This window comes from Panthera leo, chromosome D2 (genome assembly GCF_018350215.1).
Source record: "Panthera leo isolate Ple1 chromosome D2, P.leo_Ple1_pat1.1, whole genome shotgun sequence".
NCBI classification, from domain to species: Eukaryota; Metazoa; Chordata; class Mammalia; order Carnivora; family Felidae; genus Panthera; species Panthera leo.
This window is the reverse complement of record NC_056689.1, coordinates 49,125,323-49,139,508: the sequence shown is the minus strand read 5'-3', so window position 1 is coordinate 49,139,508 and position 14,186 is coordinate 49,125,323. Positions and strand designations below refer to the sequence as shown.

At 49.8% G+C, this 14,186-nt stretch overlaps 1 protein-coding gene across 4 annotated transcripts; it reads left to right on the top strand.

Annotated features, from left to right (window-relative positions):
• The first annotated feature begins 105 nt into the window (after positions 1-105).
• On the top strand, positions 106-8,595 carry FXYD4 (FXYD domain containing ion transport regulator 4). 4 transcript variants are annotated; one of them, XM_042909258.1, is made up of 11 exons: positions 106-292; positions 1,070-1,141; positions 3,841-3,924; positions 4,185-4,271; positions 5,763-5,822; positions 6,662-6,694; positions 6,843-6,866; positions 7,542-7,616; positions 7,724-7,760; positions 8,171-8,208; positions 8,408-8,595. In XM_042909258.1, the coding sequence occupies exons 5-11, from the start codon at positions 5,783-5,785 to the stop codon at positions 8,425-8,427; spliced, it is 267 nt and encodes an 88-aa protein (XP_042765192.1). In that variant the 5' UTR covers positions 106-292; positions 1,070-1,141; positions 3,841-3,924; positions 4,185-4,271; positions 5,763-5,782; the 3' UTR covers positions 8,428-8,595. The 4 variants fall into 4 exon arrangements, with proteins under 4 accessions (XP_042765192.1, XP_042765190.1, XP_042765191.1 ...); XM_042909256.1 differs by having other exon boundaries at positions 106-472; XM_042909257.1 differs by lacking the exon at positions 106-292 and having other exon boundaries at positions 914-1,141.
• The last annotated feature ends 5,591 nt before the right edge of the window (positions 8,596-14,186 follow it).

Below are 14,186 nucleotides of genomic sequence, written 5' to 3'. Positions count from 1 at the left end.
TCTCAGTCCTTTGCGTGAAGTGGAAGGGTGGTAATGAATAGCCTCTAGGAAGGAGCTTCCTAGACGCGGAGGAGTCATTTCTGGAGGCCAGACTGAACCTAAGAGAGCCAAGCCTTCACTACACACTCTTCAGGGGAGTGGCTGCCACAAACACCCACATATCCCCCTTCGTGAGATCCCCCCTGCACCGTTTCCTTATCCCCTCTCCCAGAAGGCACTTAGAATCCGCAGCAGAGGGCCCTTCCTGATGCCTCCCCAACTGACAAGTCAGCCAAGGCCTGACTCCTGAAAAGTGAGCCCTCAGACCGCCGCTACCCTTCAGATGGCCGCCCTTGCACCCTGTCTTACACCTGCTAACCTTCTCTCACACAGGCTGTGTTTCTAGCTCCACCCCCTCAACCCCCATCGTTAAAGGCCTCGGACCAGCACTCTGAACACACATAGGGAAACTTGCTGAAAATGCAGAGAGGGGGTAAGGAGGGTGGGGGGCTCCCGAGGGAGACAGAGCACAGGAAGTGGGTCCGGGTGGGAATTTAGTGTGTATTTCTCAAAGGGAGGAAACATCGGAGACAACTGGAGTAACCTCCCCCCTCATGAATGGGGTCTTTTCCCTACTCTACCAGACCCCCTCGAAATAGACAATCAGCCTGTTGATGTCTGTGACATTCATTCCATCTTGGGAGGCAGGAAAAAACACATTGTGCTCCCGCCATGTGCCGGGCAAGATACCAGCCACTTCCTTTTTATTTTACCTCTGGTCAATCTTAGATAATCCCTGTTTTATTACCTTTTCTCAGTGCAGTGAATGGTTTTGAGGATGCATCTCTGTTATTCACAGAGCAATAGTTAGTGCTTGCAGAAGGGGAAAAGCAGTTTGGGACTGTGAGGAGCTGTGGCAGTGATTGACATGAGCAGAGGCGGGACCCTGGGCGTCAGTGCTGATTCTCAGGCAGCCACTCTTGACAACAGACTTCCCTCCTTTGTAATCCTTTGCAACGCTGACTTCAGAAGGGGAAGTGTTCAGAGCTGGATCACAGTTTTCTCTCTCTCTCAACTTTAATACCTCCAGGCTGTCATCTGCACCCACCCAACTAAGTGTGGCTCCCCATCACCCACTCTTCTCAGCCTTTCATCACCCAAGGTATGATTTTCCTGGAAGCCTCAGTTGCCTCTTACCCAGCTCTCCCATTTGGTAGATAAGAAATCAGACCTGGGGTGCCTGGGTGGCTCAGTCAGTTGAACGTCTGACTTCGGCTCAGGTCATGAACTCTCAGTTTGTGAGAGTTCAGGTCATGAACTCTCAGTATGTGAGCTTGAGCCCCGCGACGGCCTAGAGCCTGCTTTAGATTGTGTGTCTCCCTCTCTGTTCCTCCCCCACCCCCACCCCACTTGCACTCTCTCTCTCTCTCAAAAATAAATAAAGGTTAAAAAAATTTTGTTTTAATTTAAAAAAAGAAAGAGAAAGAAATCAGACCCAAATGGATGGCTCCAGAGATTCTGATGAGGAATGCATGTCCAAGAATCAGGGCAAGTGGCCAGCCCGCCTTGAAAGTAATTTCCTGAAAACAGCCTTCACTGCCAGTCCAGCCTCTCAGTTGAGAGGGCAACTGTTCATCCTAAACACTCCTAATGAATGAAAAGACAGTTTAGTAAACACTTCTTACCATGCAAAACTTCTAAAGGTTTCAACACCCAGTTTTATGACCATCCATAAGTGCTGGTTTTAAGTCTTAGAAGATAAACTCACTAACCTGGGAACTGACTTTGTACCACTTCCATTGCTGCCTGCCACTGAGTGAATGGCCGGCCTTTGAGGTCCCTCAGAGGAGACAGATGTACTTACCACTCAGCCATGGTGCACCTTACACCTACAGTCAGTTTTGGCAAAAGGAAAAGATGAGGTGGTGACTTACCATTGTGCTTGCAGAAGTCACACGGGCAGCTGGGCTCCCTCTCCCTGGTTCTGCCCCAGGCTCAACCTACCCCTTCTTTACCTTGGACTAGTGTCAATACCACCTGGTTCAGGTGAAGTTTTCTTTCTACCTGTTAAAGATGATAAAATCTCTGAGTCACCCGGGTGGCTCATTTGGTTAAGTGTCCAGCTCCTGGTTTCGGCTCAGGTCATGATCTCACGGTTTATGGGTTCCAGCGCCACATTAGGCTCTACATTAACAGCGTGGAGCCTCCTTGGGATTCTCTCTCCCCCTCTCTCTGCCCCTCCTTGGCTCGCTCGCTCTCTCTCAAAATAAATAAATAAGCTTAAAAAAAAAGAGATGATAATATCTCATGGTGACGGATGGGAGTGCAGGATCCCTGAAGAGGGCAGAAGGTGCAGGGTAGGGCAAAAGTGCTAGGGCCTTTGAAGTGGATCTGAGGTCCTTTTCATACTTCCTGGAGACCTCCCAAAGCAAAAAGGGCACTCGGGACTTCCAAGTGTCCCCTTTTTACAAATGCCTGCTTCATTTCTGCTTATTCCTCCCTGGAGCCTGACGGGGCAGAAGAACTCAACCGAAGGGTTTGATAGGTTGGGCTGAGAGCTCCACTCTGCTACCAAGGCACAGTGTGACCTTGAACAAGACCTTTCTCTTCTCTGGGATGTGGTTTCTTCACGGGGATGTCTGTACTGATGACCCTCTTCCTCTTATGCTGCAGATGTCTCAGTGTGTATATCAGGGCCATTCACGGCTATAGTTACAGTGAACTGAGCAGCACAATCAGATGTCCACAAATATTCAGAGTAGGCGCGGTCATGGTTCCTACTTTATGGATGAATAAATAGGCAGGAAGAGGGGAAATTAGCTGTTCCAGTGCACATAGCAACTAACTAACAGAGCCTGGATTTGACTCCAAAGTATGTGCAATTAGTGGTTCTTCTGAATCTTGAGGTTAACAAACTTTCCTCATGCCGGACCTAGGAGGCATTCACTCCACAAATACATATTGAGGGCAGGACCTACACCCGGAACTTTGAAGAGAAGTCCTGTCATTAACTCCACTTTAGAAGAAAGGAAACTGAGACTCAGGATGATGAAGGAGCTACCTCAGCTCACCCATTGAGCAAATGGCAGGCTGGGCATCAAGTCTAGCTCTTCCTGGCCCCAGAGCCCCTGGACTTGAACTCTGTAGGAACTGAATCTTGAAGACAGGGAGCACCATGGAAGGTTTTCATGAGGAGGTGTAATGTTCACACCAGGAATATCCTCCCTCTTCCTCCCCGCCCTGCCTTTCAAGTCTTTGTTTTCCCCCTTGACCCCCAGCACTGGGAGCCTCTGGTGGCTTCTTGTCCTCAATTGATTCAACAATTCAATCAAAATCTATTTATTGGTGTCTATGACTGGCCATGGGGATTAAGGGAGGCAACAGTCCTGCCTTCAGCTGATCACCATCCAGTGGTAAAAGCAGCAAACACAGAGGAATTGAGGAGGAGGGAGAGCAGAATAGGGCCAAGGGCACAAGCCAAAAGCATGTGGTGGGGTGAGGGGCAAAAGAGGAGTTTGGCCAGCACCACATGAGGCAGATATGGGGGTGCACAGAGGGAAGCAGCCCATTCTTCAGCCTGCGCTGACAGTCTTCCTCCTGGTACCACCCCTCCTCCCATACTCCATGGAGTAGGCAGGAAACCACCCTAGGCCAGGATGGTTTCTAATCCCAGCCATCAGTTTCCCTGGAATAAATGGGTGTCAGGGCCTGGTCAGAGGGTGGGCGATCCTGAAGGGTGCCACCAGCCCCAGCCCTCCCACTCAATAAACATCCAGTCCAGGGAAGAGCAATGGGACCATTCACAAATGGAGCCTCAGGCCAGTCCCTGACTCCTAGTTGATCTGATTACACCCCACACAGAAGTCCTGGAACCTCACTGCTGACACAAGAACCCAGAAACATCCTGTGTCCCAGCCCCCTCTGGACCCCTCTTTTAGGATCTAGGTGAGCTAAAGAAGCTGCAAGTCCACCTTCTGCTCAAGAGAAAGGTCTGAGACCCGGCCCATCCCTCTCCCACCACCACCTTAGCCTCTGATGGCCCTGGGGCCCCTAAGAGTTCAGCTCTGCATGGGGTGTGGCAGGACAAGCTGTCTCCAGAGCACAAGGAGTGGGGGGGGGGGGGGGGAGTGGAGAAGGAGCTACAGCAATCTCAAGGAATCTGACTAGTTCCCTCCTGCCTGATGGCATTGTTGCCCTGGGCGGAGTTGCTGGGTTTAAAGAGCCGGAACCCACCTGGATTCAACACAGCCCCAGCAGCCTCTCCAAACCTGCCTTTTGCACCTGGCTCGCAGGTAAGCAAGTGTCTGCTAGGATTTCAGGGCTGCTAAGCAGAAGGGTGGGGAAAAAGGGTGAGGGTGGAGGAGGTACCTGTCTGAGGAAGGGGTGGCAGGTGCCTGGGTATCATCAGTAATAGGATGCATGTTTGAGGGTTTTGAGGATTGGAGGCTACTTGCTCTATGACCACCATCATATGGACCGTGGGTTAGGGTTAGGAGCTGGAGGAAACAGAAGCCAGCCTTTGGCTAAGGAGTATGTAAAGTGGAGTTGCAACCCTCATTATTGAGGAATCCCAGGGTGGTGAGGGGGGGACGAGTCCAAAGGAGGGCTAGCTGCAGAGACTGTTTTTAACAGTCTCTTAGCCGACAAACTCCCACGTCCAGAAGATGCACATTAATAGTCCTCCCATCCAGGACAAAAGGACCTATGTATGTATGCATGTATTTATGTATCAGATTGGCTTTATTAAGCAATTCACGAATCAGGCAACATCCCACCTAGCAAGTAAAGGGCTATGTATTTGTTTATCGTAACACACATTTCATTCCTTACTATGTGTTAGGCATTATTCTTAGGCTTCACATATAGTAACTCATTTAATTCAATCATAACCTTTTGCAGTTACTATTAATTACAGTTTTACAGGACACTGAAGCGCAGAATGGTTAAGTAACCCACTGAGTCACACAGCTGATCGGTGGTTTTGAAGGGATTAGAGTTCCAGCCCTTTGGGCTCAGCAGATCACAACGAGGGCTTCAGTTTGCAACAGCTGACAATCCCTATGCTTGCCTGCAGCTAACAACATGCAGAAAGCTGGAAGGGGTCTTATCTCAAGGAAACAGCCACCCTCTGAACTAGTAAATAGGGACATGGATAGTTCTCACCCCAAGGAGAAAGAAAAAAGGAGTAATGATCCTTCCATCTGTCAGTTTCCTGTCAATAGCAGTCTGTACTCAGAGTGGAATTTGGGGCCGCCTTGGAACAAGATCCCTGGCTGGGGCTGAGGTGGGTGGCTCTCACCTGCCTCCACCACCACCTTTCGCCTGCTCAGCTGCTCCCTTCTCTGCTGCTCAGCCCAGGGTGGCCCTTTGCAGAGACTATCTTGGAATTCATCCTGATAGTGCCTGAGGCCCAGACCTTTGGGAAAAATAGCTCAGGGTGCCTTCGCTTTTTGAGTGGGGGTTAGGAAGGCAGGCACCAAAACCTGAGTTAGCACAGTAGCTCTGCTCCTCTGACCGAGAGTCAGGCATCTGATTAAAGACTTTAACGAAGACTTTAACAAACCACTTACTACGTGCAAACACTGTTCTAAATACTTAACTAGTAAGTAGCTCAATATATGTCACTCCACTAGTCATTACTACTAGAAATTGGTAACTTTCCCCAAACCACCTCATAAGCCAAGTGCACCCTTGGGATTTGTGCCCTGGTTCTTTGCCTCAGGGACTGTGAGCCTCTGGCAGGTCAGGGCTATCTGACCCCAGCCTGTCCCCCTCCCCTGCAGCCCTGCCCTGAAGCTGTATCATGAAGAGAGTGACCCGGACCCTTCTCCTCACATTGGCAGGTGAGTCCCCCCTGCCCCCAGAAATGAACCTGCTGCCACTCACCCTCCCACCAAGGCAGTGAAAGCGAGGGCAGCATCTCCCAAAGGCGGGGGGGGGGGGGGGGGGGGGGGGCGCGCCTGATGTCGAACAAATGTGTTTTCGTTTAAACCATGAATTTAAAGAGCGGCACTAAGGAAATAATAATACGGTTAGGAAGTGGATATTGCAAAATTGTCCTACATGACTGAACTTTGGAAAACGGTAACCATCTGTTGGCATAAAGAGAGAAGCATTTCCTGGGGCGCCTGGTAGCTCAGTCAGTTAAGTGTCCGACTTCGGCTCAGGTCATGATCTCACGGTTCATAGGTTTGAGCCCTGCATTGGGCTTTGCAATGATGATGCTGAGCCTGCTTGGGATTCTCCCTCTCCCTGTGTCCCTCCCCCACTCACACTCTCTCTCTCAAAATAAACAAACTTTAAAAAGAGAGAGAGAAGCTTTCCCTATTCCCTAACAGGGCATTGGCCAGAGTCTGTGTAGGAAGCTTCTCAGAAGAGGGTAAAAAGATACCAACACACCATCCCATTTCATATGCAAGAAAGGCTAGCAGGAAGCAAGAGAAATAGCAGGAAGGGCGAGTTGGGGAGGGTGTGCATGGCTATGGGGTGAGAGAAAAAATCCCAGCGTTGTATGGAGCTGGGAAAGGTGTGAAGAAGGAAAGGAACTGGTGACTCCAGGGTCCCCCCCTACCCATGAGGCTGGTTGTCATCTTTGCCCTTCTGGGCTGAGGTCCTGACTGCTGATTCATTTTGAGACCAGTGTCACGAATTAATACAGATCCCTCTGCTTTTTCCCACCCAGGCCTGCCTGCCTTGGAAGCCAATGATCTGGTCGGTGAGTGAGGCCCCAAACTGCCCTGCTCCTGCTGCCCCACATTTTCCCTCTAAGACTCCACATGCTGCCTCCTGGTTCTGGTCCTTATTCTTTCTTCTTCTTCTTTTTTTTTTTTTTTTTTTTTTTTTCTTTTTCCCCTTTCCCACAGATAAAGACAGTCCCTTCTATTATGGTAAGAGCTGATATCCCTCACCCCCACCCCCCACCCCTACCCTACCTTTGCCTATCCGGCTGGACCTCTTTGCTAGAGCTTAGTGAGGGCTGATGAGGGAAGAGCAGCAAGATGGGGCTGGGACTGGGGATTGCAGAGTCAGCATGGTCTATGAAAAGAGTGAAAGGCCAACACGCAACATGATCTTTGGGAGAACTTCATTCCAGCAAGGAGGGAAGGTGCCCACAGGATATTTAGGAAGATTTGTGGGGGAGGGGCTGGGGGCTCTTGGGTCCCCAGGTATCTCACCTGATCCTCCCCTTACTCTCTCACTTGCCGCCTTCCCCAGCACCTGGCTCTTTGCCCTACAGCCCCCCCACCCCCACCCCCAGGGGGGTTTCCTCTTCCTTGGCCTGGCACTGTCCTCTAGTATCCCTACACACTCATCTCCCCCCTAGCTTCAGCTCAAGTGCCACCTTTCAGAAAAGCCTTCCTTCTTTTTCTGTGCCCTTCTGCTTATGTTTTTCCCCTAGTGCGGTTGCCACCAGATATTATACGGTGTATCTATTTACTGACTTGTCTTTCTTGTTGCCTGGAATGCAAGTGCATTTGTACAAGCAGGTGATGATAAATATCTTTTGAATGAGTGAGTGGAGTGGAGCCAGGCTGGTGCCAGCTCACCCTCTGCTCCCCCAGACTGGGAAAGCCTGCAGCTGGGTGGGATGATTGTTGGAGGGCTCCTGTGCATCGCTGGAATCTTGATAGCCCTGAGTGAGTGGTGGGCTGGCAGGCAGGGCATGGGGCGGGAGGCGGTGGGGGGGGGGGGCATGGCCCAGGCTCCCCAGGTTCTTTGCATTGACCATCTCATCCTCTCCCAGGTGGAAAATGCAAATGCAAGTACAATAAGAAGCACAGGTGAGATAGGGCCCCTGTTGTATGCACCTGGAGCTGAGCACACCTATTTTGGGGTAAAGTTCTGCAATTCAGAGGAAGAGGAGCCTCTTGGCTGCCCCCTGGGCTTGCAGTGGGATTTGTTATTCACAGATAATCAGCCCCAAAGCTCCCCAAATAGGGAGAGAGCTATAACCCTTGGTATTGTTTTGTTTTTTAAAGTTTCTTTTATTTATGTTGAGAGACAGAGACAGAGGGCACTTGCGCACATGCTCAAGTGGGGGAGGGGAAAAGAGAGAGGATTGAAAACAGGTTTGGAGCTGTAAGCACAAAGCCCCACAAAGCCCTGGGGAGGGGGCACCAGGAGTCTTGATGCGGGATAAGGACAGAAGTTTGGGGTGGGGAGATACTAATTTCATGTGTCCCCTTCTCAGCCTCTTACCTGAGAGGGCCACTCCACTCATCACTCCAGGTGAGACGGGCTTCTTTGGCTTCTTTGAGAGGCTTCCAGGCACTCAGGGAGGGTGGCCATAGTATTTGAGTTGTTAAATGTTATGCCATGTGTAAGGCAGGACTGTCCTGAGCCAGCCCAGCCTTGGGGTCTCCGAAGGCTGAGGGGGTTGTCTTGTAGTGACCAGGTCTATGAGGACTTCACCCCATTCTCTCCTCAGGCTCTGCCAGTACCTGCTGAGCACAGGACCAGCTTTGTGGCACTTTCCGTACCAGCTCCCATGCTGTTCCCTCCCCCCTTGGGGCCCTTACATGATGGCCTTTCTCTCCAAAGCTGGGACCTTCAGCTCCTGTCTGATCAGGACACTGTCTAAAGCTTATTTCTAAATTAAACTGTCTCACTCCTCCCTCCAGTGGTCTTGTGACTTTCTGTGGGTCTGCTTGGGAATAGGCAGGCTGGGCAGGGACTCTCACATCTTGCTCAGGAATGTTCAGGCCCTTCAGTGGCTGGTGGGTAGGGGGTCCAGTGGATTGCTAAGGTTTCCTATGGCCGCATGTCTGTCCTAAGGCCCACTCCCCACATGCCCTCCACTTTGAAAACCTCCTGATAATTGATCCCTTGCCTCATCCATGCACTGTGCAAGATACCTCAGGGTTCTATCAAAAGATCTTACAATTCCCACACCTTGCCTAGAGACCCTAGAAGTCCCAATGAGCCAGGTACCCATGACATCCTCTAACCTAGAATGACCCCCAGGGGCTCGCCCTCCACTAAGGTGCCACCTCACTCAGTGAATACTGTCTATCATTCACACCACTCAGGAAATGAAGCAGTTCTTTTGTTGATTCACCCCAGTAAAACCCAATATAACCCTCAGACCAACCCACAGACCCTCTGCCCACCCTAGGTACTATCCTATAGGACCCTACTATGAGCCACATCCCAAGGAGCCCTGCATAGTGCACAAATCTAGGTCCCCCAGTATGTTCAAGTCCACTCCTGGAACACCTCACTTGAAAGGTCCCTACATGTGCAGAGTGGGGCTGGGGAAATGTCTCTCCCACCTCAGTAGCCATCTGTCCTGCTGCCTCATCCTTCATGCCAGCCTCAATAGCCCACGATGGAAGGAGTCAGGTGCACTCAGTCCAGCCCTCCCTGCATAGGCCCTGGGATGGAGGCAGGCCCAGCAGCAGAGATCTGCCCTGTCCCGGCCAAACAGTGGTGCACAGTCTGGATCTGGGGTGATGGGACAGCCATGTTGGTGCGTCTTGGTGTTGCTTCAAGCCAGCTCTCTCTAATGGTGCACTGCTCCAAACTCTCCCTCCACTTCTTAAGGGTGGTGTGGGTCCTGTGGAAAGTATGTGTCCTAGAATTCAGGCCCCTGACTTGTAGACTTGGGTTAGGAGGCTATAGCAGGGGAGTCTGAAAGCTGAGGACCTATCTTCTGGTTGGCAGCCCATCTCAGACCCTGAGGTCTAAAAATGAGATTCATAGATCTGCTTAGGGCCCTTGAAACAGGATATATAAGGAGGTAGAGGTAGGGGAGAGTTCCAAGGCTTGCCCAGAGCTGCAGCAAGAACTTTAAGAACCTGAGTGAGACCCAAGATACCTGGTTGAAAGTGCAGCCACTGTCTGAGTGACCAAGGGCAGCAGGGAGCCATGGAGGTTGGCAGCTGTGCCAAGCTCATCACCGCCAGGACCCATCCTATAAGGCCCTTAACGTCCCAGGATTCTGAGCCTATGCATGCTGTGAAGGAGATACAAGTGTGTTTCAGCGGCTGGAATGCGTGGGCACCAATGGGTGATGTGTTCAGGTTAAGAGGTGACATTTGAGCTGAATCCTCAAAGGTGAATGATTAGAGGCGCGAGCCGCACAAACATCTCTCCTGGTGGAGAGATCAGCGTGTGCAATCGACCTTTTGCAAAGACCAGAGGCAAGTCAGTATGACTGGAACCTGTGCGATGAGATCAAAGAGGAAGGAGGCAGGTGCGGCCACTACAGGCAGAAACACCGTCCCCTCCTGAGTGCGAGACGTGGGAACAGGAGGAAGGCTGAGAGCACAGGGCACGCAGCCCAACACAGGGCAGCAGCCGCAAGCACCACAGAGTCAGAGCCTCAGAAGGTGGCTTCCAAACTCGCTCTGCAGCCCTGGGGAGTGGGGTGCAGGTCCCTGTCCTTGGACATGTAGGATGCTGGTGTGTGTGGATTGCATTTGAGAAGCTAAAAATGAGCTCCACCAGGAAAGCAAAGACTGTGGCTGTTGGTGGGGCTAGAGTGGCAGACATGGAAGCCACGTGGTCAAAATGCCACCTTCTGAGTGAGGGAAAACTGCTTTCTTTTTGTTTTTAAGTTTATTTAAGTAATCTCTACAGCAGGGTGCCTGGGTGGCTCAGTCTGTTAAGCCTGTGATTCTTTATTTCAGCTCAGGTCATGATCTCACAGTTCCTGGGTTGGAGCCCCACATAGGGCTCCGCACTGACAGTGAGCAGCTGGCTTGGGATTCTCTCTCTACCTCTCTCTCTCTTTGCCCCTCCCCCCCAAAAGTAAATAAATAAACTTAAAAAATAATCTCTACACCCAATGTGGGGCTCGAACTCATGACTGGAAATCAAGAGTTGCCTGCTTCTCTGGCTGAGCCAATCAGGTACCGCCTCCCACCCCCCCCCCCCCAACTGCTTTCTTCCTGAAACACTTAGGTCTCTACCATCACGAGCCTAAGAAGCTCTGCTGTTGGAAATCCTACTAGTAAAAAGGAAACCCCACCCTTGCCTGGGGGACTTAAATCACTTTTTTCTGGGGTGGGGTGGGGGGGGGGGGAGTTTATTTACTATTTTTTTAGTATTCTCTACACCCGACATGGAGCTTGAACTCACCACTGGGGGATCAAGAATAGCATGCTCTACTGACTGACCAGCCAGGTGCCATGGGACCTAAGTCACTTTGACTGGATATTCAGGGATTCCAACCTGGGCGCCCGCTCCGGTAAAGGGTTTCTGGACACGACGACATTCCACATCCATCGTAACATTTTAGTTTCCTGGCTCCACTTGGCAGCGGACCCCAGTCCCAGTCCTGCTTTGCTCTCAACGGCTTTATTGCAATTTTGGCTGAACAAACTGCACAGTTCCCTCAAGTCCTATAAGCAAGCACTCTGGGGTGAGGGACTCCACAACCCCTACACCTCCAATATGTGGGACTCCGTCAGTGCCCAGCATAGTGAGCCTGACTTTGTCCAATTACAGGTGGGTACCTGGTGATTTAGGCTGCTTCTGCCTGACCAAGGCTGGGGCAAGGGGCAAGGGGGCAAGGCTCATGGAGGACGTCGGGGGGGTCTGGCTTAATTGTGGGTAGAAGTCAGGGAGTGTGATAGGGATGGTAATGGGGAGTAAGTTAGCCTGTGTGTTAGACAGCTGGGCCCTGGAGTTGGGCTGTGGATTCCCATGAAAAACAAGTCCAGTCCCCACCTCCTCACCTCACCCCCACCCCCAGTCGGGAGAGGGAAAGGTAGCCATAGAATGAGAGGGGTCTCTGCTCAGGGTTCCTGTGTGAAATCTCTCCCGGTGCCTCAGAGACCCCTTCCCCCAGCCCAGTTCTCCTTGGAGGGGTGTGACTTTAGTCCCAATTCCCTTCCTTTTGCCCTCTTCTCCCAGAGGAGGAGCTGCCCAGAGAACCAGAGATAGCAAAAGATAATTTCTATGTAATTGAATACTTAGTATGTGAAGGGCATTGTTAACAAACATTTCACACCTTAACTCAATTTGTATCATTCCATCTGTGCAGAGGAGGAAACCAAGGCTCTCAGAGGTTCTCACAGGCCATCTTGCTCCTGAGCTATTTCTGAAGGACTGGGCTACCCTGCCTTTCTGGTATTTATCACTATCTGGGAGAAAAGCCAGTGACTGTGCCTGCTTCGGGACTATATATATGCCTCCCCATTGTATGTATATATGTATGTATATGTACTTTTAATGTTAAGTGCTATGCCCAATGTGGTGACTACTTGACTACTTGACAAGAGTTAACATGTTCTGGTCTTCTAGCTGGCTCAGTCAGAAAAGCAGGAGGGTCTTGATCTTGGGGTCATGAATTTGAAGCTGGGTATAGAGATTACTTAATTAAAAAAAAAATTGCATGCTCTACTGAGTGAGCCAGCCAGGTACCCCCTCCCCATTTTCAAATTTAAATACTCTTATTCTTTTTCTAATTGCAAACATCTTTTATGCTTGTAACAGAAAACTTGAACATTACAGAGATAATGAGTAAATCAATTTTTAACCCAGCACCCAGAAATAATCAAGGTAAAGGTTTGATAATTCTATTAACTCTGTTATATATAAATACTGTTCTCTCTCTCTCTCCCCCTCTCATACACACACACATCTCATTACTTTGTATTGCTGCGTAGTAGTCTGAGGGAGAGCTTTTCAAGTAAGAGCCTATTAATGAGAAAAAGGTGTTTTATTCTAAGACTAGTAACTTAAACACTGTAATATTTGTTTCCCAGAATGTACAGCAGCATCTAACTCTCAATTTTTTAATTTTTAAGCAATCTCTACATCCAATGTGGGGCTCAAACTTACAACCCTGAGATCAAGAGTGCTCTACTGACTGAGAGCACTCACTCTACTGAGTAGTTCATACTCTGAGCCGGCCAGGCACCACTTACCCTCAATTTTTGTGTAAAATGCTGTAAAACCCAGGAGAAGAAGTAAGGACCAACAGCTAACATGAGGGAGTGACTGACTGACTAAGTTCTATGCCCGGCTCTGTAGAGGGATTTATCACTCAAGTCTCAACCCAGCCAGAGGAATATTCTAACGGGAAGATTAGAGCAATTCTGCTCAAAATGCACCAGGGATACCCTATTTACCTTACAGAAAAATCTCTTTTTTTTGTTTAAAAGTTTTTAAATGTTTTTATTTTTGAGAGAGCGTGAGCGAGTGCACAAGCAGGGGAGGAGCAGAGAGAGAGGGAGGCAGAGGACCCAAAGTGGGCTCTGTGCTGACAGCAGTTAATCCAATGCAGGGCTCAAACTCAGGAACCGTGAGATCATGACCTGGACCAAAGTCAGATGCTTAACCAACTGAGCCACCCAGGCACCCCAGAAAAGCCCCCTTAACATGGCCCATAGGCCCTACTTTTGACCCCAGTCCCTACCAACATTCCATCCTCACCCACTGTCCTTTCCTACACTCGCCCTGCTTCCTAGGTATTGTACTGTCTGAACACCTGTTGTCTGCAACCTCAGCCTTAAGGCACTGCACTCCTCCCTCTGCTGGCCATTTTCCCAATTGCCCAGCATCCCTGCATCACCACCAATGAATTCTCCTTTAGGCCCTTTTTGGAGGCCTCCTGGCCACCCTACAACTGCACCACCACCATTTGTCCTCATTACTGATTGCTGCTGCTTCTTTGTACTCAGCCCTAATTCATATACTATTTATGTTTTATTGATTTATTTGTTATGGTCTCCCACCCCTACCAGAGTGTAAATTCAAATTGGTGCCTACAGAATTTTCTGAGTTTGGGTCACAGATCTGGCTCTTCTCAAGTTATCATTTTATGGTTTCCGCTGAGTACATATTGGCCATTTTGAGCTTTTTGTGTTCTCAGGGTAATTTTTAAAAGTCTTGCTGCATGCCTGCCACCAATCCCCTCTTAAATGATAATAGCACATGGGTCTTGTAATTATCCTATGCCTCCAATATATGTACACAATATCTAAACCCTATCAAAAATATCCAGGCATAAAAAAAACAAAGGATGCCAGACAACATAAACACAGAAAAAGAAGATGCAGATATTAGTCTGATCAGACCACAGCTTTAAACTGTGACTGGTATGTTCAAGGAGAGACGGTATATATGGAGAGTCTCAGAAGAAAACAGAATGGATGCATCGTGGGGTAAGCTGTGTGTACTTCAAAAAGGTACGCTCAGGTTTTAACCCCCAGTACCTGAGACTATGACCTTAATTGGAAATAGGGTTTCTGCAGATA